Genomic DNA, 22,454 nt, shown 5'->3' with positions numbered 1-22,454 from the left:
TGCGGGAGCTCATAGAGCCCATAGCTCAATTGATCTCCCGCATGAAAAATAAAAGACAATAACAGTGCATCCACAGCCCAAATCCACGTTACAAATCCGCAGCGGATCTGATTTTCCCCGTGGACATGAGGCCTAATGCTCGGCCGCACACATCAAGGGGGTCACAGGAATGTCTCCACAACATTGTCACACTCCTGTAGCCAGCCTAGTCACTAGATTTATCACCAGTAGAACATGTATGGGATCATCTGGGATGCCAACATTAACAGCTCCTCAGTTTGCATGATCTGGAGGCTCAGTTATAGCAAATGCAGACCGATATACCGCAAAATACCATATGGAACTTGTATGCCTCCATGCCCACCTGTAATCACATCTTGCATCCAAACTAAAAGCATCCCAGCAGGGTACTAGAGCCTCTATGCCCACCCGTATCACATCTTGTTTCCAAGCTAGAGGCGGTACAATAGAGTACTAGAGCCTCCACGCCCACCTGTATCACATCTTGTTTCCAAGCTAGAGGTGGTACAACAGGGTACTAGAGCCTCCATGCTCACCCGTATCACATCTTGTATCCAAGTTAGAAGTGGTACAACAGGGTACTAGAGCCTCCATGCACGCCCATATCAGATCTTGTATCCAAACTAGAGGCAGTACAACAGCGTATTAGAGCCTCCATATCCGCCTGTATCACATCTTGTATCCAAGCTAGAGGCGGTACAACAGGGTACTAGAGCCTCCATGCCCACCCATTTCACATCTTGTATTCAAACTAGAGGTGGTACAACAGGGTATTAGAGCCTCCGTACCCGCCCATTTCACATCTTGTATCCAAGCTAGAGGCGGTACAACAGGGTACTAGAGTCTCCATGCCCACACGTATCACGTCTTGTATCCAAACTAGAGGCAGTACAACAGTGTATTAGAGCCTCCATATCCGCCTGTATCACATCTTGTATCCAAGCTAGAGGCGGTACAACAGGGTACTAGAGCCTCCATGCCTGCCTGTATCACATCTTGTATCCAAGCTAGAGGCAGTACAACAGGGTACTAGAGCCTCCATGCCCACCCATTTCACATCTTGTATCCAAGCTAGAGGTGGTACAACAGGGTATTCGAGCCTCCATGCTGGCCCGTATCACATCTTGTATCCAAGCTACAGGCGGTACAACAGGGTACTAGAGCCTCCATGCCCGCCCATTTCACATCTTGTATCTAAGCTAGAGGTGGTTCAACAGGGTACTAGCGGCTCCCTTCAAATGTTCAATTTTCCACAATAAATTATCCTTCTGCTCTGATATTTAATTACTTACATCAATGTTACAATCACATATATAAGTTTTCAAATCGATGCCGACAACCACTTTAGGGTGCTTGATTTTTTACAATGTATAAAATACACTGGGTCATCTCTTGCATCACAATGACAGGGCTATAATACTGATTTCATGGGACAAATTAACAATTCTGGGACATGCTGACAGACTGTAGATGCTAAATTAATATTCTTGTTTACACAAGATTGTAAACTCTGACTTTCATTGCTGCCTGGAGAGTTTAATGTGACTTGGCTCCATCAAACGCATAGAGAACGCTGGTTTAATACAACACAGGGAGCAGAAGGCTGGGCTGAACATCACAGCAGGGCGGGCGGGCAAACTTCACAGACCAATTTAGTCTACTTGGGCAAATGTCCTGATGTAATCGATGACCCAGCCCATTTTATATAAGAATAGTGTTACAAACGTACCCGTTATATGAACGTAGGGTGTTGGAGAGCGCCAAATACATAGCCATGTCAGTTTTGATGGATTTATTTTAAACTGGGACCTAAGGAACCCTGACAGATCCCGCTGACTTCTAGTTTGTGAGGTTTTCTAGTTTTTTCATTAACAAGAAGAATAGCACTTGCCATCAAAATACATTGGAAATCTCTAGAGACTATGGCACTGCGAGGAGCCCAACATGGCCCTCGTGTATAAAAAGTGCTCTAACGGAAAGTTAGGGATTTCGAACTTTCATTTTCCAGGTCTAAATAGTCTCATTATTCAAGAGGCTCACGATGGGAAGTCAGACAACAGAAGAGATGATAATGAGCATTTCCTACTTCATGTACGAGTAGCAAGATGATAATTCCTGATAAATCATTACCTACGACTTATACCTGGGGGCGCTTGACAAGACACAACATAATCAACCTTACACCTTATTCGAAGAGGCGTACGCATAAAAAGGGGCAGGCAGTCAGTCCTGAATGAGTTCTTTGAAGGTAATCCCTGGGAAATGGCACGTATATGAATCAAGTGTTTGTTCATTCCAAGGCTGTGACTTAGCAGTACTATTGATAGAAGGTCTAATGCTCTACTCACCCGGCCAGTGCCAAAGGTAACAGCTATGAGAGCGCAGCATATTGCCAGGACGATGAGCAGCAGGAGCAGGATCACTGGGTACTGCTGGCTCAGACGATAGTGCGATTCATAGGAAAGACCTTCTTTTCCACTTTTCCAACGCGGTGGATAAGGGCCCAAGTGAGCTCTGCTATTCTCTGGCATCTGTACCAACTATTTTTGTCTTTTGCTCCAGGAAAAAGTAGGCACAAGGTAAAACTGGTAGGAGGACATGAAACATCATTTAAAATCCTTTACAAAGTTCTGGGAATCGAGCTGCAAAACCTCCATAGATGGCGCATGATGTTACACCGATGCTGCAGGAAATCGTTTCACAGAAAAACAGGATCTAGAAGGAGAGAAAATGAGAAAATAATGGAATTGTGTCCTCATCGCTCACTGCTTCATTAGTGTGTAACTACTGCAACCTCTCCAGCATCACTCATCACACAGGTCCATCTTCTACAATGTATCCACATGAACAGGATCTTGTTAACAAGTTCTGTCTAAACAACAAAATGTAACAATGTAGCAAGTTTGACTGCTGGCTGCTAACTTATTCTACACCAGCCAGGAGGCTTCACAGTATTTTATAAGCCTGTAGGCGACCAGCGGCTCGGGCGGCTCTCATTCCATCCTGTGGACTTTTAATTTTCACCCTTCACCATTATTTTGTGCTGCAGGCACCTGGATCACGTTTTATGAGGACAACCATGGTATAACATGTACAGGAGAAATCCAATGCCTTAGCCCAAGATCAGGACCTCATCCAATATGGTTAATCTAAAAAAGGTCCGCTATACCTGGAACAGTTGTGAAACTTGCCACAGTTAGGGCTGAGCTGGGTAGAGCCCATTATAGTCAGCGCCGGGCGCTGTCCGGTTTACCTTTCCTACTTTCCGAATGTAGCAGCGAAGCGGAATCCCCAGCAGAGATGTGAAACCGCCCTTAGGCCAGCTTTACACTGGCGTGGGCGATATCAGGGGAGGATCGCAGAGTTCTATTGTTTTCAATGGGGCCGGTGCTGCTGCCAATGGGCGATATCGCCAAAAGATAAGATATGCTGTGATGCTATGCAGGAAAACATTGAAAATGTGAATGAACCCATTCAAAAGAATGGGTTTCATATCTGTGTGAGATTTGTGCGCCTCAATGTACAAATTTCACACAATTTTCTTGCCAGTGTGAAGCCGGCCTTAATCTGGACTAGGGTTTTCAACTCCAGTCGTCAAGTACCATCAGCAGGCCACAACTTCAGTATTTCCCCAGTATTACACAGGTGATGTAATTCCAGTCGGCCATCCTCAAGTCCCCGTAGTGAATGAAGCAGTGGTGCATATGCTGACATCACTTCTATGGGACTTATGGTACCCCACTCAGGGATCTTAGTGAATGGAGTGGTGGTCATTAGAGATGAGCGAATCTACTCGGTCCGGGTGTTTTTGAACTCGAGCACCGCTTTTTCCGAGTAACTCACTATTCGGACGAAAAGATTCAGGGGGGCGGCGTGGTGGTGGTGGGGAGCAGTAGCAGCTCCTCCCCCCCCGCTCCCCTCTGCAACCCCCCGCTAATCGTCCGAGTAGTGAGTTACTCGGAAAAAGCGGTGCTCGAGTTCAAAAACACCCGGACCGAGTAGATTCGCTCATCTCTAGTGGTCACCATTGCTTCATTCACTAAGGGGATTTAAGGACTGCTATTCTTATGATCGCTGGGGATCTCAGTGGTAAGACCCCCAGCAATCATATATTCAATGGGTCTCATTTATCACACCTGCCTAAAAATAGACAAGGTTGTCTGTAGCAACCAATTACAGCGCAACTTTCATTTTACCAGAGCAATGAGAAAACACCCTTTAAGGACCAGAAGAGTCTTTGCTGCTGGAGTATATGGAAATGACTACATTTGATTTGTATTGTAGGCACAATGTAGAAAAGAAAAAACAATTCCCTCATTGTTTCTATTTTCTGTTCACTAGTCACCATAAATAATGCATTAAAGCACGAGGCGTACCAATCATAACTTTATCCTTGCAAAAATCAGTAGATACATGTGAACATATGAAAAATATCTTATAAGGGAAATATCTCACCCGCCTCCTAGCAGCCTATACCTAACCTTCCCCTACTTACAGACTACATACATGTTCAAAAGACCTTCCAAAGACCCTCCAAAAAAATGTGTCCACCATATAACAGTCAACAGAAACAGGGACAAGGGGAATGCAGCTTTTCAAGCAGGCTGGTAACATCTGTCAGGTTGGCAGTGCACAGCTGGTACATGACACCAGGGGGAGCCTGCGGAGGGCAGCATCTAATATCCATCTACAGCTGTCTGAGAGGGATTTTTGCTTGCAACTACAGGTCCATTTATAGATAATTTAGGGCTATGTATATTGGTGTGTGCATGACTGCCGGGATTAAGAATTGGGGTGCCCATGCCCAGTCCCCTGTTGTTCATGCCATCATATTCAATCTTCTTTTAAAACTAGGGCGATATGATAACAGGGGAGTTGATGTTACATACCTCTGCCCATCTCATCCATTTACTATACTGTGTGAAGTAACTAAGGAAACACTGCGGGCCCCACTGGAAAAAGTATGGAGGTGCAACACCTGTGCCAAAGCACTAATATAAACCCAAAGACAAAGTGACACAGTAGAAGTTATGCACACTCCAAAAAATGCAATACGGTAAAAAAAGCTTTATCAAAGGGTAACTAAACTTTTTAAAAAAATTCTGACATGTCAGAAGTTTTGATCAATGAGGGTCTGGGTGCTGAGACGAACGGGGAGAGGGCTCATCTAAACGCTGTGCCTGTTTGGTTATTTCTATCACCACTAGGAGGAGCAGTGTTCAGGCTCCACAGAAAGTTGATGGAGTCTGTACACCGCTCGCGATGACGGCAATCGTTTAAGTGATCACCGGGTCTCAACACCCAAACCCCCATTGATCAAAATTTCTATGATGTCACTATGATGTTTCAGAAGTTTTTAAAACATTTAGTTATACTTTAAGGGGCAACACCATTAAAAACACTAAAATGTGAAAAACAGAGGGGCATCACTGAACATCACAAAACATGTCACCACCTAGGATATGTCTTATACTAAAGTGCATGCAATGATATATAAATAATGGAGGACACAAATGCCCTATAAAAGCACTAATCATGTGTACAAAGGGTTATTGAAGAATGCCCAAAACATGTAATTATAACCAACCCAACACATAACCTAGAACACATACATATGGACACAGATGCAAAGAATACATGTATATGAAGGCTGTATAGAAAGCTAACCTTATGTAAGTGGATGCGGTTGTATTGTGACTTGCAGGTTGCTACAAATGTATCAACTGCAAGAAATCTAGTAGGTTTGGATTCTTTATTATTGTTGGCTCACGGAAACCTGCAAGTCACATCTCGCCCACTTTCACTTACCACTGCCCAATTTGTATGGCAGCCCTAGTCTGATGTCAATACCCGAATCCATGAGGACACCGCTTCCTTGTTATTGTTATGTGTATGCTCTTATCTAATGAACCTTCTTTGTAGAGTCTGATACGGAGTTACGTTTGATAATATTTATTGTAGCTATTTTTTCATTATCGTGCATATACCTGATACATACAGGTGACTCAGCCAGTGGTTTGGGCCATGGGGTTTACCTTTTCATTTTAATGTCTTGTCTGTTTGCATTTCTACATAATAGAAGTCCTCAATAAAAACCTTTATATTTGCTCCGAGAGGTGCCGCCTTTTATACATCTTTGTGATGTGTAATAGGAGTCAGTGCTGAGTAGCACTGTCCCAGCACCTGGATGGGAGCTTAGAATTCAATACATGACAGATATACTGCCGTCAGCTAGCAGGTTTGATTTATAACTGGATCTTCTCCTTGCATCGCTGCTCCTCTCGTAGTATGCACGGAGCACCTAACAGACAGCTCACACTTCTTATAGTCATGTATGTGCCAAAATGACAATCATCTAGGGGACTGCGGCTATGTATCTGCCTTATACCTATATGGACCAGATGTATTCATAGATCGCCGTATATAATAACCCTCCACATACTACCTGACCATAACACTTCGGCTGGATTCGGACAGGTTAAAAACTTGAATTGACTGCAAGAAAACCGCATGCAGTTTTTCTGCGGTTTCCATCCACGCTGACTGAATACAGTCACATGTGGCGGACTTTGCTTCCATAGAAGGGGTGCAGTCTGCACCAACTCCACTACATGTGAAAGTACCCTCAGGGCGAGTTCACACACAGTGGAATTGAGCAGCAGTGTACAGTACCATGTAAATGAATGCCGTTTTAACAAACTCCATTCACTTACAGTGGAAACAGTCATGCTGCATATTTTCAAACCCCCACCGTGCTGGAAATGTCGCGGATTTTCACCAGTGACTTCATTCATCCCAATGCAGTGAGTAAATTCAGTAGTGAAATCCATTTGCGGATATTGGGGTGGATTTATGGGTGTGTGATCATACCACAAGGAACCTTTCACACGAGACCGAACAATCCGTAACCGTGTTACGGAATACGCTTTCCTGCGGAATATTCAGCACCAAAATCCTCAGTACTAAAATGCGGATTTTAAAGCAGAATTAAAAATGCCAGAATTCTGCCTGTAATTCAACATCAAAACCTGCAGTTAGCCGTGCGGCTTTTGATGCAGAATTCAATGACGGCATATTCTGCAGCGGTGTTGCGCAGTATTCCATCCAGTGTGAAAGTTCCGTAAAGGTACGTTAACAGAACAAATTTTACTAAGGAGTGTCCGCAGCAAACACTCTACAGTGCAAAGTCCATGTCCAAAACTGAAAATGCAAGGCAAATCTGCCCTGAATGAACACAGCGTAAGATTACCTTCATATCTGCGAATCCCTGACCAAACGGATCTGACCTATGATGGAACCAAGCAGCGCCGGATGCACCCCACTGGCTATAATGGGGTACGTTTGGTTTCCGCTCAGCTGCCTCACATTTTGCGAGGAAGAAAGAGTCCTGCACGCAGCGCTGTTTTGTGACGGAACCTTCGAACAGAGGTCCGAGCGCAAATGTGAAAGCAGCCCAACATAGTACGCAGCCACTGGACTCGTCTGTCATAGTCTGGGGAGAATTTGTTGGAAATCCACAGGAGCAAAAACCAAATGGCGCGGTTTTTGTTGTGGAAAGGTTATGGATTTACCTCAAATGTCACTTTTTTCACAATAAAGGGTGATATTCTTGGTGAAAATAGCAAAAATTATATAATATATATAATTTTAAATCCACATTGCATGTCAATTCCCATACGGATTTCGTGCAGATTTGGTTAAATCTCATGGCAGACATGTAAACATGGCGGATTTAGGCTGGCCTCACACAGATTGTGCGCAGAAGGACCGCACAGAAATTCCGAAAGATTTCCGCAGCAGAAAGCCAGCTTCAAAACCCGCGCCGTTGAAGCGGCTTGCCCGTCTGTATTCCGCTGCAGGAATCTCTCCCCATAGAGAGCCCGCAGCGGAAACAGCGATACTATTGACATGCTGCGGATTTGAATTCCATGCCGCAGGTCAGTTTCTGCGCGGCTTGGCCACAGCGGACTGTCCGCAGCATGTGGATGACATTTTTGCAAATCTTGTCCACTTTCCATGCCAGAAGTCTGTAATTCCGCCGTGTGTAAACCCAGCCTTATAATGCAGAGAATCTGCAGGTAGATCCACAGCGGAGCGTCTTATAGGACAGATGTCATATATACAGTATATTATATATATGGGGATTGCAGAAGTCAAGCCCTTTCCAGATTACCCATGGAGAAACAAAGAAGAGCACAAAACCTGGGCTGGCAGATGGGGAGACCCTGGCATCCTGCGTACATTACAGGGGGAAAGCTCAAGGGCAGCATTCCTAATGAGGGAGGCACAACATGGGCAGAGCCGGTGGCATGTGCCCTACATAGATGCAGGCGCCGGCACCCCATCACTGCCGGGTATACAGAACTACTGAAACTTCCCTGCCAGCCCCTCCCCACCGTGAGTGTGCGACCCCCGCCAGTGTGAGCCCCCCGCCAACGTGCGACCCCTGCCCTCATACCTCCATGCCGGGGTCCCCGTCTACTTCCCGGTACTCGGCAGCGGACCTCACCGGACAGCGCGCTCCACTTACCCGGCCACACCGAGCCTGTGCCGGGGGAGAGCGGCACTCATGACCCGCTACCTGCTGAGAGACGGACGGAAGAGAACTTTGCTCTGTCGGAGGAGTAATGAGGGAGGGAGCGGCGGGCTGAGGGGCTGTGGAGGTGGGAGGCTGAGCCGGACCTCACACGCTGCAGCACACCGGGCTCTAACGGGTTAATCACAGCCGCCGTGCGCTGGGCTACATTGTTACTACATGCTGTATATATATATATATATATATATATATATATATATATATATATATATGTGTGTGTTTATATATGTTTTATATATGTGTGTGTGTTTATATATGTTATATATATATATATATATATATATATATGTGTGTGTGTGTTTATATATGTTATATATATATATATATATATATATATATGTGTGTGTGTGTTTTATATATATATATATGTATATATATATATATATATATATATATATATATATAAAAGACGTCTCTTTGTTTCCTGACAGACACGGTTTTCCTTAGTGTTTTCTAGGAAAGGGTTCGCAAATGTCAGAAAATGACTTTTATTCTCATTTTGCAGCACTAGTAACTGCTAGAAATCCACTTCCTCTGTCACTTTCTTATGTTTCGGGTTGGCAGTGCCCCATAAGTCAAACTGGACATTGGAGCGACTTTTATGACGTGTTTTTCCGTGTGGTGCCCAGTAGTCCGCGTTCACACCGCCCGTTTCCCCCTATAAGCTCAAGAATCGTCCATTATTTTGTTTGGGAGCATTAAAAAAAGAAAAAGCAAATCGCATGTCACGCAGTTTACAAACACGTATGATGCGGTTTTTCAGCATGTTACTATGGGGACCACAGGAGAAAAACAACCAGGCAGTGCCGAGAGAAATGCGCATGGAAATCGTATGTAGAAAATGGTCAGTTTGGCATTTGCCAAAAATCGCACTCCCCTGTGTGAATACAGCCTAGGGCCGGTTTCACACGGGCTATAAAATCACATGATTTTCGTGCGATGCAAAAGTTAGTAAAAACACAGAATTATGAAACCGATCATTTTCGTTTGAGAGGTTTTCAGTCATCTGATGTGAGAAAAAAAAGCCCCCTCCTCCGATTTGCGATTTAAAAAAAATAAATATATATATATATATATCACCCGTGTTTCCCTGTGGAGCCTCCTTTTTATCACAACGCACAAACTTGTGATTTTCATGCAATGCATTTTTAACACTAGAAAGTCCTATTGACCCTTGCGCTAAAAAAATCGCACAAGAAAATCACAAGCGGCGGCACTGATGCTCAGAAATCACGAGAACAAAGACATGATGTTGCCATGATTTTCTCGCAGCGATCTCGCGATTCCCCGTGTGAGACTACCCTCAGGTCACTCTCACACAGGCTGTTTTTTACAGCATTTAGCGTGGCATTTCAAGCACCGCACTAAACGCTGTAAAACGCCTCCATTGTTTTCAATGGGGCTTCTCAGACGCGTTTTTTAACGCAGCTTATCGCCCATTGTGATGATGGGTGCGTTAAAAAACACTGTTGAATGTGTTTGAGAATTCTGCAGGCAGCGTTTTTCCAGCTGCCTGCGTGAGCGCAGCCTGAGGCCGGTGGTGCATGTAGTGGGTTCTTCTTGGTACGAGAACGCAGCGTTGTTAAAGTTGTGACGCTGAAGATTTGGCTCGTTATCCTTTTGGCAAAACAACCCTCCACATCCGAATGTTAACGGCTGCTGTCAATGCAGAATTATTAAACACAGCCCTTCTAGGAGGCGGAGATTTTTAAATCCCTGGCAGGAGAAGAAGCTGCAGAAGAGTGCCGGGGAAGCGACAAGATGCGCTGGAGCTCCGACAGCGGCAGAGGGTGATGTATTTTTTTTACAGCAGCTAGGGAAGATCTTATATTTCAAGCCCTTCCCCGAAAATCACTGTGGGGGTTCCCTGCATCCCATTGTTTTCAGTGGGGCCGGCTGCAGTAGCGCCAGCCCCATTGAAAGCAATGGGATAGTATTGCGGTCCATTGCCATAACTGTGGCAGGGGATTCCTTTATCTCCGCAGGGAGTTACTTTGTCACTGAACACTGTAACAGTGCTGCCACGGTGTTCAGTGATAAGGGGACTCCCCGCGGAGAATCTTTCCGCGCAGCACGGACCTTCCCGGCGCATGGCTGTCCTATCTTTTGCAGGTGCGAGTATTTTGCGCCTGTAAAAGATGGACATGTGAACACTACATAGAAATCCTAAGGTTCTATTAGATGTGCTTTTTTTTTGCACACATAGGTGCATGCAGAAAAACACATGTCCAACTTCGCCCTCAGGCAGAGAGTTCCACAGTCCCACTGCTCTTAGGCTGGGTTCCCACAGGGCGGATTCCCGACGGAAATCCCGTCGTTTGGCCGCAGCGAAAAACCGAGAGATTTCCTCCGGGAGAACCGCCGCTGCAAAACATGCGGCGGCTTTGAAGTGGCCCGGCCCCTTGCTCTTCCGCTGTGGCCGGCACTCCCATAGAGGAGAGCGCGGCCGCAGCGGGAAAAAAAATGAACATGCTGCGGCCGGCGAATCCACGCCACAGCAGCGGCTTCTGCCGGCTTAGCCGCAGCGGATTTGCCATCCCGTGTGGAGAAATCTCGTCCACATGGCTGGCTAATCCCGGGATTAGCAGCCGCATGCGGATTTGCCACGGCAAATCCGCCCCGTGTGAACCCAGCCTTACAGTAAAGACCAGTGACCCCCACGTACCTGTCCAGATTCTTCTTAGGGCTCCTGTACATGACAGACGCGGAATCAGCTTCTGTACTGCGGATGGTCCGGCTGGCTCACATGCACAATACAGATAATGCCGCGCTCTTGCTAGGTGTTGACGCGGATCCTGCGACCTTTCTGCAATGATGATTGCAGTAGAAGGGCCACGGGTCGAACGGTCTCCATTGACTTCAATGAAAGCCATCTGCACGGATTCCGCCTTCAAATAGAGCATGCTGTGATTTTTCTCTGGGGAGCGGAAAATTGCAATTGATTTACACTTGTGGGCAGGAAAAAACGTTTTTTCATTGCATGCTATGGCAAGTATTTGCTGCGGAATCCAGAAGCGGGTGCCCGCTCTGGATTCCGCAACGCATATCTGTCCGTGTGCAGGTGGCCTTAGTAGTTTATTTCTCATCTCTATACAGTATGCACATCACAGAGGGGTGTCCACTCTGTCAGACTACAACTGCCTGCATTACATAGATGGCCATTTATTTGTACAGGGAAATGTATACACCGAGCTGGCCTTCCTGGCATTGTCATCTGATTACGGTGCTGACCACTGTAACAATACAACTGGCCATCAATGCTTGGCCAAGATCCTTTATTTCCTAATTCTAGAAGTGTGTGACCAGTCGTTGGTACACATTAACCGATACTTATACTTCGTCAAAACATTTAATTAACAGCAATATAGTTTAAGCCTCCTCTACATTGGTCATGAAGACTGATTTTGATAAAAGCTAGATACTATGAAGCTCGGGCTGAGCACATTGATCACTCCTATCATTCATCTTGTTTCCGGTTGCTATACTCCATGTGAATCTCTTCTTCAGACCTCCAAAAGAAATAAATGAGTCGGCACTACTGACTTGATACAACTACCTGAATGGCTAAATGGATCCAGCACTGATGGCTACCATGGTGCTCAGCTTGTGAAATAATACCGTCAAACGTTAGTCTATGAAAAAATAAATAAAGCGGCACTCACTGGTCCAGAAAAGGCTGAAGGCTAGAGGAAGCGTGGCTACACACAAAACAGCTGTTGCCTGTATTAGCACTTACGTTACCTACTTATATGGAATAAATGTTGCATTTTCAGGACCATTGAGTGCCGTTTTATGCCTTTTTCCGTAGACTTTAGGCTTATTCAGGCGCCCATATGCATAAAAACGCTCGCTGCAATGTATTTACGCATGAGCGAGGTTGGATAAGGTTGATTTATACGTATTTGCGCATGAACGAGGTTGGATGAGGTTGGCAATAGTACTGTATGTTTTGCGCATGGAGGGACAGTTCACATGCACACAACGCACTTTTTCCTTGGATTAAAAGGCTATTTTGCCTAATGAGGTCCAAATATGTTCCTTTCCCCACATTTTGCGCAGTGTTTCATGCTTCCCCTTGCATATTTGCAAACCTTCCATAGACGCAGTAAGACTCAATGTGGATTTGAACTGTGGAATCATGGGCATCCGCACTTGAATTTTGACATGCCGATTTGCTTTACGGATTCCGCATGCGGAAAACAAATCACAGCATGCTTCATTTTAGTTCGGTCCCCACACGGACGGCTTCCATTGAAGTCAATAGAAGCGCCCAATCCGTGGCTCATCCACAATTGACATTGCGGACGGGCCGCGGATTTTGCAGGAAAGCAGGCTGACGCTTCCACACACATCCGCAGTACAGCCCCAGACAGGTATGCAGGATGGCCGGCCACGGGCAGGGGCGGATTCCACTGCGGGCTCCCTAAAACATGAGCCCTAAAATAGATCAGGTCCTACAAAACACGCTAATAAGAATTAAGCTATTGAAATCAATGGGTTCTATTCTCTGTGTTTTGCATGCAAAGATTTTGCGTGCGCAAATACCCACACAAACACGGTTGTGTGAAGAAGCCCTTATGTTCAGTCCTCCTTCTATAGTGGGGTACACATACAGTTTTTTTGCACAATTGTCAAATAGTTTTTGTCTTTTTCTCTACTTTCTGTTCAATAACTCAAGGTTGCGCGCTCTTCAGTATCCTAATGATCGGCAGTGTTAAGGTGCTTAGATGCAATTATTATCATTTTCAGGGCTCTGACTTTCGCTATATGGAAATGCAATTGCTTGAAAATGTTCCAACTGGATGTAGATATCTCTGGCCACCAATATGCAGTTCTGCAAAATCCCAAAGCTCCTATGTGTTCCTTGTTGCATGTAAGGATACATTCCGGCTCTGTCCAGTGCTATTCTACGGCTAATGAGATCAGGACGCCTCCTCTCCCCCCATCGCTAATGAGAGACTTCTGCATAGCATTGCTGGAGGACTTTTATCATGGTTATTGAACCATTCCAGAACCAGCATCTTCCTTGCAGCAGAGCTGTCACAGTACGCATCCAGCACACGACCATCATTACTGAATTATACTAATAAGACAGTTGATTTGCATTATCTTTTTATTCAACTAATAAGCAATTAAATGAGAGAGTAACGTCACACTTACCAAATCGGTTCTAAACTAGACTTCATTACAAAACTCTCCCTGTACTACCGAAGCCATTTCTGCAAATGAACCATTCCAGAAATAAGCTGACACCATTGTGTCACTACAATCATTGTTGTAGCGCCATTCCAGTTAATGTGGAGCCAAAGCAGGATTTAACCATTAAAGTGCCACCATAGTTCCTGCTCCATAAATACAAAAACAATATTTTGGCTTTTCTATTACATTACACACTCGTTCTAGTGTTCTTTACAAATTCTACTTTGTCGTCCTCATAAATAGCCTTGGTGTAAAGACAGCTACGCTCCTAGGTGGTAGGGAAGCACAATCCCAGGAGATGGCATACACAGCACCTCCTGTATAATCCAGGATGTTCCTGATGCTTCCTTCCTTCTTTGGCATTCAGTTTTATGTAGAGACTATAAAATACATTTCTAGACAGAGCTACTCCATCACTTTATAATAATGTTTAAAGCTACTATCATTATAGATTGAATTCAATTTCCAGAGAGCTGAACGTATGATGATTTATACAATAAAACTGCTACATGTGCTTATTAAAAAGCTCTTGCTTTATATTGCTTTTCATTAAATCCAATTAAGTGGAGAAGTTAGTTACTGCTTCTGTCACTGATGTCACCACTGAACTCTACTCCCAACTAACTTTTGTTTGTCCTATAACCCCATGGGCTATATAGTTGTGGACAAAAGTTTTTAAACTGATACAATTTTTTTTTTACAAAGTTGCTGCTCTTTGTTTTTAGATCTTTTAGTCAGGTGTTTCTAGGGTATTCAATTAGAAACATTTCATATGTGTTTAAGATGTAATTGATAAATACATCAAGAAACAGTTTGATGATGAGTAAGGCATTTTCCAGCATGATGGAGCACCAAGTCGCAAGGCAAAAGCGATAGCTAAGTGGCTTGGTGAGCTAAATATTGAAATTTTGGATCCATGGCCAAGAAACTTTCCAGATCTCAATTCCATTGAGAACCTGTGGTCAATTTTCAAAAAGCGGGTGGACAAACAAAAACAGAAATTGTGATAGACTCCAAGGACTGATTAGGAAAGAACGGGATGCCAGGGGTGTATCTATAGGGGATGCTGTTGCTCCCGGGCCAATGGCCCTTAGGGGGCCCATGAGGCCCATCTTCTCCATATAGTAAGCCTAGTAGTATGAATAAAGCATTATAGTTGGGGCCCTGTTACAGATTTTGCATTGGGGTCCAGAAGCATCAACTTACGCCTCTGTGGGTTGCCATTAGTCAAGATTTAGCTCAGAAGCATGCCAGGGCAAATTGCAGACGTCTTTAGGGCTCCTGTCCACGGGCCGGTGGTAAATCGCTGGCGAATCACGCCGTCCAATGCTTCCCATCATTGAGATTCTCCGCTTGCGGCCGGCACTTTGCATCATGCTGCGAATTGCTGCGATTCTCCGCGGTCAGCCTATCTATCAGATTAGGCTGACAGTGGAGATCCCTCTGCCAGCTCCTGCTCCTGGGCGGCGGCTCCCGCGCAGAGATCTGCCGCAGGATACCGCAACGCCCGTGGAGAGCCAGCCTTAAGAACAAGATCGGCACTGTAAATATTGAGTCTTTCTCTAAACTTGATGTATTTTTTAATAAAAGTTTAAAAACTTATGTAATGCTTATAGCTTTGAATTTCAGTATACCCTAAAAAACCTATATCTAATGCTTCTTTTAGACACGCATCCACAAAATGCTGCGTCCAAAACTGTGGCATATTACCCTTGATTTTGCACAGCATTTTCGAACAGGTGACTCAGCATTTTTTAACGCACTCCATCATTGTGTCAAAAGCCACTATACTTTTTGTGACAATTTTTGGGGGCGTGCAAAAATCATGAATTTTTATACAAACATTTTTGCAGGTGATCTTTTTTGCCTATGGAGAAATGTATGGTAAAGTTTCCAAAAGAAACATCTTTCCTACAGTAGGTTGTGTTTTTTATGAATTGTAAGGAAAAACGCCACAAAAAACACTGAGGCAGATTTACTATTGAAAATGTAACAGTTCGCTAGTGCAAATTGCGCCAACAAAAAGTCAAGCGTGCTTTGTACCACATTTACTGTGTGTTTTAGACTCGTTTAACAAAGACACATTCCTTCATGAAAAAAAGGGGACATAGCTAAATGTAACATTGTCCACCAAAAATTGTGCAATTTTGTAAACAAATCTTACTAATAGATCGCATAAAGTTAGACTAAACAGTATGGAGATTGAACAGATTTATCATTCAGCAGAGCTACTGCAATAAATCTGGTGCATTTAAAGACTGTTTCATCTACATTTTCACTAAGTATTAGACCATAATAATACATCTCCCCTACTGGTTATAGTGTTTTATAACTTCCTATTGACTTATAGCTAACATCTGGCCATAACTTTTTTTTCTGGAAAAAAAAGAGTAAAAAACTTGTTAATTTTCCCAAAAATATTTACCTAAGACCATCATTGGGCCTTAATCAGATGGAAGATTGCAAGTTGTGCCAGAGAATTTCACGTGCAACTTGCTTTGAACAGCAGGTTGGGCATCTCTATGGACAGTACACATAGCATGTCTTCTTGCCCATGAATATGAAAAAAATAGGGATGCAGCATTCCTTTCCCCACGGACCATCGGTCCGTGTGAAAACTCGCAAATGTGTATAGCTTTATAGGCTACAATGGGGCCTTGTATTGTCTGTGAAGTACCACTGACCTAGGATACCTGGTGGTTCCAGCAGTCGGACCCCAAGCACTCAAACATTCATCACCTATCTAACATACCTGTCATTTTCCTGGCTGGCTACAGGGGCACGGGTCTGTGTACACCTCTTATGTTTATGACTGGGGGGGGGGGGGGGGGGGGCACAGAGTATCAACTCTGTGTAGCGTGATTGATTATATTTAGAAACTTCTTAAAGGGCCTCTGCCATCACCTTTGTGCCCCATAAACTGTGTTATGAGGCTTAAAAGTGGGGGGACGTAAGGTCTGGGAGCTGCTTTTTGTACTCACAAGGTTCCCTGTTCCAGGGCTGTGCCCCAAGAAATCAGTGCATGCACACAGCGTGACTCTTTTCATAAGACTGTATGTGAGTGCTCTCCTATAGAGATGAATGAGAGAATGCATGCAGCTCCCTGTACACCCTGTTCCCTCACCTTTTAGCCCTATTACGTAGTTTATGGGGCTCAAAGGTGATGACAGAGGCCCTTTAAGTCATTGATTAATTTGCTAGACACTGTACAAATGAACTGTTATACACAGTAAAATATTGATGGAGAATCAACTCTAAAAGTGAAGCATTCTGAAAAGCGCACTATGCACTGAGCAGTCTGCAGCTCTGATGTATGATGCAAACAATTAAAAGCATAGCATGTGAGTAATATTGACTCTGACGTCACTTAGAGTATCTCCCAATCGATATCGTGTAATGTGTACTTCTGCTACCTAGGAAACTAATGTGCTATTGATACAAAGTCTCGTTTTCCAAAAGTTCTCAACGATGCAACGCAGAATGTTCTCTACTTCAAATATTGCCCCCACAAAATACTGTACATTCCCTCAGCGCATGGCCTTGAGTCAGACCATTGTTCTCTTTTCCCTAGTGCAAGCATGTCATTTTTACTAAAAAATTCCAGCATTTTATAGTCTTTAGCTTTGAAAAAAAAACATGAACTAAGCGTATGCGCAATATACTGTAAGACATCAGGAAACTAATTTAATGCATCATTCACCCAGAGACCTAAACAAGCTGTGAATCATGCACAGATCATTATGTAAAAGGTAGAAAAGGCTAGAAAATCAAGGCTGCTATCTGTGCCAAGTGGTCCAATGCATCCATTTTATCATTTGTACTCATGATGTAACCCACCACTTAGCTCCTTGTTCAATTTCACACAACATTGCCAGATTCTTTCTGCTACCTTCAAGGTAATTTTGTCTTCTAACCCCATTTCCAGTTTTCCTATCATCTGCTGCCCTACTTTCTTTGGAAAGGCAGCTTAGGAATGCTTCCACTCCACATCATGAGATAGTCTTTACCATTTTATTTTCACCATCTCTTGACTTTAAAGTCAATAAAGTTTTCATGTTTGCCACAATTTCAAAGCAAATATATAATCTGTCATTACGACCAAAGAACAGTTGATGCCTTAGTAAACCAAAGCTGCCATAGAAATTACATTTTTAGTGGAATCGGTTGAATCAGACAATTTAATATCTACAGTGATGGCCAGACAAGAAGTGACCTATCATATCCTTTGCTTCTCCTTAGGATAAGTGGTGAATGATACAAATGGAGACTAATGATCTACCCTCTCTATTGAAATAAATGGATTTGGATTTGCCTGAGCCCAGTGTACATTATGATATAGAATAATCTAATATCAGTGACCAACTAAAGGCAGAACAGTCCCAGGTATCATAACTAGACAGATACAGCAAGCAAAGCTTCATAAGACATAAGTGGAGAGGTGGCTGTTCCAATACTAAAGTACCATCATCAATGTACCGCACAAATAAGAAAACGGTTCCAGTAACACAGATATTTGTTAAATTATTTGGTCTGGAATTTTTCTGAATATCCTACTAAATGCCTTGAGGCTCATGTCATAATTCAGTCCTAAAAACATGCCTCAAGCTTCTCTGCAAATGGCACAAACACATGTATTTTAAGCTTGTTCGGAGACTTCGGAGACAAAAGCTTTTTAACAGGTGCTGGTCACAGTGACACATGCATTGAACATTTTGCAACACTGTCAAGTGCACAAAAGTACAACTGCAAATAGTTGTGTGAGAGATTTCTGATCTGCTATGAGATTCCTATATAAATTGCTTGGCATTACCAGCCCTGATGACAAAAACATAATATAAAAAGAATGATTCCTTGGCTTTTAGCTCGGTAGTTAGCAACTGTTGCTTACAAATAGAGTAGCACTGAAGAATAGGACATAATCTCTAATGGTAAATATGTACATTTATACAAACTTCAGCATTGATCTTGCTTCATTATTAGACCAAAGACTATTTATTTATATCCTTTCCTTCTTGTTTTTATACATTTATATAGCACAAACATATTCCAAATACTTTACAATCAGAGAGAGAAAAACAAGCTACGAAAGTCAAATGAAAGGAGCAGTGAAACAGAAGGCAATGCAGATCCTGTTTGCGAGAGCTTATAACCTAATTACACTTCATCCCTTCCACAGGGAAGTCCTACGTACGGCATAATTGTCATCCTATGAAACACAATCCAGAGCCCCAAATTAATCACCATTCCCTCAAACATCATAGAGCTTCATTATTTCACAACACCTCTATCTCAACACCTTCTCACCAGTTAGTTGCTGCCAGTCCTTGTCCTCCCAGGATCAGCTTGGTCCCTCTCACACCAGCTAGATAATAGATGTCAGTTAAATGCTTTTCTTTCTCCTTCCCTCTCTTCCGAGATTGCCTCCAGGTTGCCTCTAGACTGAATCTTCAAAGCATAGAGTCCCTCCCTAATCCACATCCCTCCTTCTGCCTTACTAAACCATCTCTCTCACATCGCTCTGGGTGTAAACTCTCTTTTCCTTTCCTGTATGTCTCTTAATGTTGTCTGCATGTCTCAATTTGTGTGTCCCTGTCAGTCTCTTTGTCTCCCTTCCCTTCCTTGCTTTGCCAGCCTTCCCCCTTCCCTTCCACAGCTAATTAGTTGTCATTAGCAGAGTTTATTAGTATTTTCCATCTTTGTTTCTTGCTGTCTGATGTCTGACCCACCCAGTGGTTTCCTGTGTATCCTTTAACTCTTCCTGCTGTGCTTCTGAGTCCTGGAGAACACTCTGATATTCCAGGTCTAATCCATTGCAATCATTGCTCGCTGATGTACCGCCATCGGGTTTCGAAGTCCAATCTGCTATTTCTGTGCTGACAGACACCTTCTTCCCGTCTCACATCACAATCTATTCCAGTGCTGAATGATACCGTCATCCTGCCAAGCACTTTCTATGCTATGAGCTTCTCATGTTTGTATACGGGGCCTTTGCACTAATTCTAGTTTCTTCTTTTTCTATAAAATATTCTGCACTTAGTAAAGTTTTATCTGCTTTTTAGCACATAGTTACTTTTACTGGATTTTCTGCTTCCAGTTTTCTAACCTCAACATTTCCAGCCAGAAAAACTCTCAGCTTATTCAAACAGCAGATCCCGAGCTGGCTACAGCAAAGCATTGGCATAGCAAAACACAAAAGCACAAATAATAATTATATTGTTTTGTCTGCACACAATGTCAGCGGATGTGCTACAGCTGGCATGGCAGCAGAACATCATGTCAGGATGCCCAGTGACGCCAGTCATGTAATGCCAGTAAGAAAACCTGCTAATTCCCAGCAAAACTGGCCAAGTAATGGTATCGTGCCATTTTTCTGCCGTGGAAAGGGTTAAAAAAAGGATATCTGTAAAGTGCAATGAAGCTAAAGGGCCTTTTATACGGAGTAATCATAGCGTAAAAAAAAAGGTTACATTGAGCAAATGTTCCCAATATTTGTACAGTGTAAGGTGCAGCAATTGCACACAACTTTTACGATAACCTGAAAATGATCATTTGTCGAGGTTTATATGCCCGGCATCAGGAATGGAGGAAAACCAAGCGATCTCAAAAAAGATCGAAATGACGAAAAAACAATGAGATGATTGTTCTGCATAGCTTTCAAGTGTTATAACTGGCTCTATCGTCATTCGACCCTCGGGTTTACAAATTGTAACTTCCCATGTAAAAGGACACCAAGTCTGCCTGGTTATGTGCTTCAAAGTAATTAAGGTGTGATACTGTACAGGCTCCTCGATAGGATTCTATAATTATCTTCCTATCTGGGGCATTTGATTTAATTTTAATTAGATGCCATGAAAAGCAGAAGACATAAAGACAGGCAAAGAGCCACAGAAGCTTAACAGAGGGGAAGTAAAGAGACAGGTAAGAGGCGGATGAATGGAGAAGCAAAGGTAATACATTGTGGATTAGACGAAATGTCTTATGAGAAACACACAAAAAAGAGACAAATGAGTGCTGAGAACTTCAAAGCATGTATGAGCATGGGATGGAGATGGAGCATGCAGGCAGAGGTGTGAGCGGATGATTACAAGCATGTATTGAAGAGACAGCACTGGCAGAGCGCCACAAGATGCAGCCAATTTATCTATGCTGATTTTTAATTACCAGATTCATTTGGAAATGAGCCCAAAGGAGAATGACAACAGCTCCCTGTCTTTCTGTTATCACCCTCCGTTCTCTCCTTCCACCGTCTTGTCCCTGCTTGCCTGTCCACTGATTTCAGAACTATTTGCACTTGACTGTGTCTGTTTGCTGGTCTCCATTACCCTTTATACGTCTGGAACGTCTTCTCTATGCCCTGTCCTATTTTTAAGCCTCATTTCCTACTCTTCAATCCCTGCCTCGTTCCATTTTGTTATGCTAGGGTATTTTATAATTACCTGTCATGGAGAATAAGACTATTCTTCACTCTTCACCATCTCTCTCTGCAGGTTTCCTGCTCCCAGTCTCACCTACACAGGACGGAAAGAGTCAGTCTGCTCCAGAAGTTTACATGAGAGTGTCAGAAAAATCATTTGCTGTACACCTGACAGCCAGAGGCCTATGGAATGAGGTAAAACCAGTCGCTGCGTTAGAGAAGACAGACTATAGCGCCTCTCTGGTATCTATTTTTAACCCTTTGTCAGACAAAAAGAATTCATAAAAAGGTCAGCAGTTGTGGTGAGGCAGCAAGGAACTGTGAGTGTTGGGTTACCGCAGATTACAGGAGAAGCTGCTTCGGTGATGAAGAGGAGCACAGTTAACTCCTTTCTATCTCCGATGTTACCTTGAAGATACAAATGGATCTTGTGTACAAACAAGAGGACATCACTCATATAGGACTATTCATTGCTTATAAGCTTTTTACCCATAGGTCTGTCAATTGTTTGCATGCAAAAAAAAAAATCAAGCACTGGCTGGATTTTGGCTACTGATAAAATTAAAATTTGGCATTGTTTTGTCAACATAGAAATGATACATAAGCGGCAGGCTTTAATTACAGTATGTGTCTTATTGTTTTGTTCACTTTGTCTAATGGCACAATACATGACGTACTGTTTAAAAATTCCTTCTGTGCACATAATATAAAGAAATGGAAAATAAGGCGTATTTCAGTGGTAGTTAGTGATATGGTAAAACACTTAGCTTGGAGTATTACAGATTACAGTGAAATATAACGGAGTAAAATGAATACATTGGGTTTGGTAGACATTGAATCCTTAAAGGGAGTACTGGTGTATCTTGACACTACAGAAAGCTTGGGGTTTGACAGGGGTTGCATGGAGGAACGCCCTTGTCACACCCCTAGCTCAGGATTGGCTGAAATCTGTATGGATTTTGGCCTGGGCTGGAGGGTTAGGGTTAGTTTTCCTGTTAGGCTTACATTATATGTAAGCCTAAGAGGAAAAGTAACCCAAACTGTAACCCTGCAGCCCAGGCAAAAATTCATACACACACTGCTACTACGACATGGGGCTCTCTTGCTGCCGCTGCCTGTGGCTCTCCTGCTGCCCCCGAGCCCCTGCTGCCTTTCTGCTGCCACCGCTGCCTCTCTCCTGCCGCCGGCTTTCCTCCAGTTGCCGCTGCCGCCTTGTCTCCTCCT

General features: G+C 43.5%; 1 protein-coding gene and 1 long non-coding RNA gene across 4 annotated transcripts in view; one reads left to right on the top strand and one right to left on the bottom strand.

Annotated features, from left to right (window-relative positions):
* Nucleotides 1-21,374, bottom strand: part of ADCY4 (adenylate cyclase 4) — a 66,442-nt gene extending 45,068 nt beyond the window's left edge. Inside the window, exons 1-2 of one of the 3 annotated variants that reach the window (XM_066603697.1) lie at nt 21,253-21,374; nt 2,370-2,736 (exon numbers count right to left, since the gene is read on the bottom strand). In XM_066603697.1, the coding sequence (XP_066459794.1) occupies nt 2,370-2,552 (183 nt within the window). In that variant the 5' untranslated portion in view covers nt 2,553-2,736; nt 21,253-21,374. Of the gene's footprint in view, nt 1-2,369; nt 2,737-8,479; nt 8,618-19,120; nt 19,398-21,252 lie in introns of those variants that run through there. The other 2 variants (XM_066603696.1, XM_066603698.1) reach the window with 2 other exon arrangements.
* LOC136628077 (uncharacterized) overlaps nt 20,594-22,454 on the top strand; it is a 49,827-nt gene continuing 47,966 nt past the window's right edge. The window contains exons 1-2 of the long non-coding RNA XR_010792845.1: nt 20,594-20,734; nt 21,304-21,425. This is a non-coding gene — a long non-coding RNA (uncharacterized lncRNA). The remainder of the gene's footprint in view (nt 20,735-21,303; nt 21,426-22,454) is intronic.

The sequence above is a fragment of the Eleutherodactylus coqui genome, chromosome 5, assembly GCF_035609145.1.
Source record: "Eleutherodactylus coqui strain aEleCoq1 chromosome 5, aEleCoq1.hap1, whole genome shotgun sequence".
Classification (NCBI taxonomy): Eukaryota; Metazoa; Chordata; class Amphibia; order Anura; family Eleutherodactylidae; genus Eleutherodactylus; species Eleutherodactylus coqui.
This window is presented reverse-complemented; position numbering and strand designations above follow the sequence as displayed.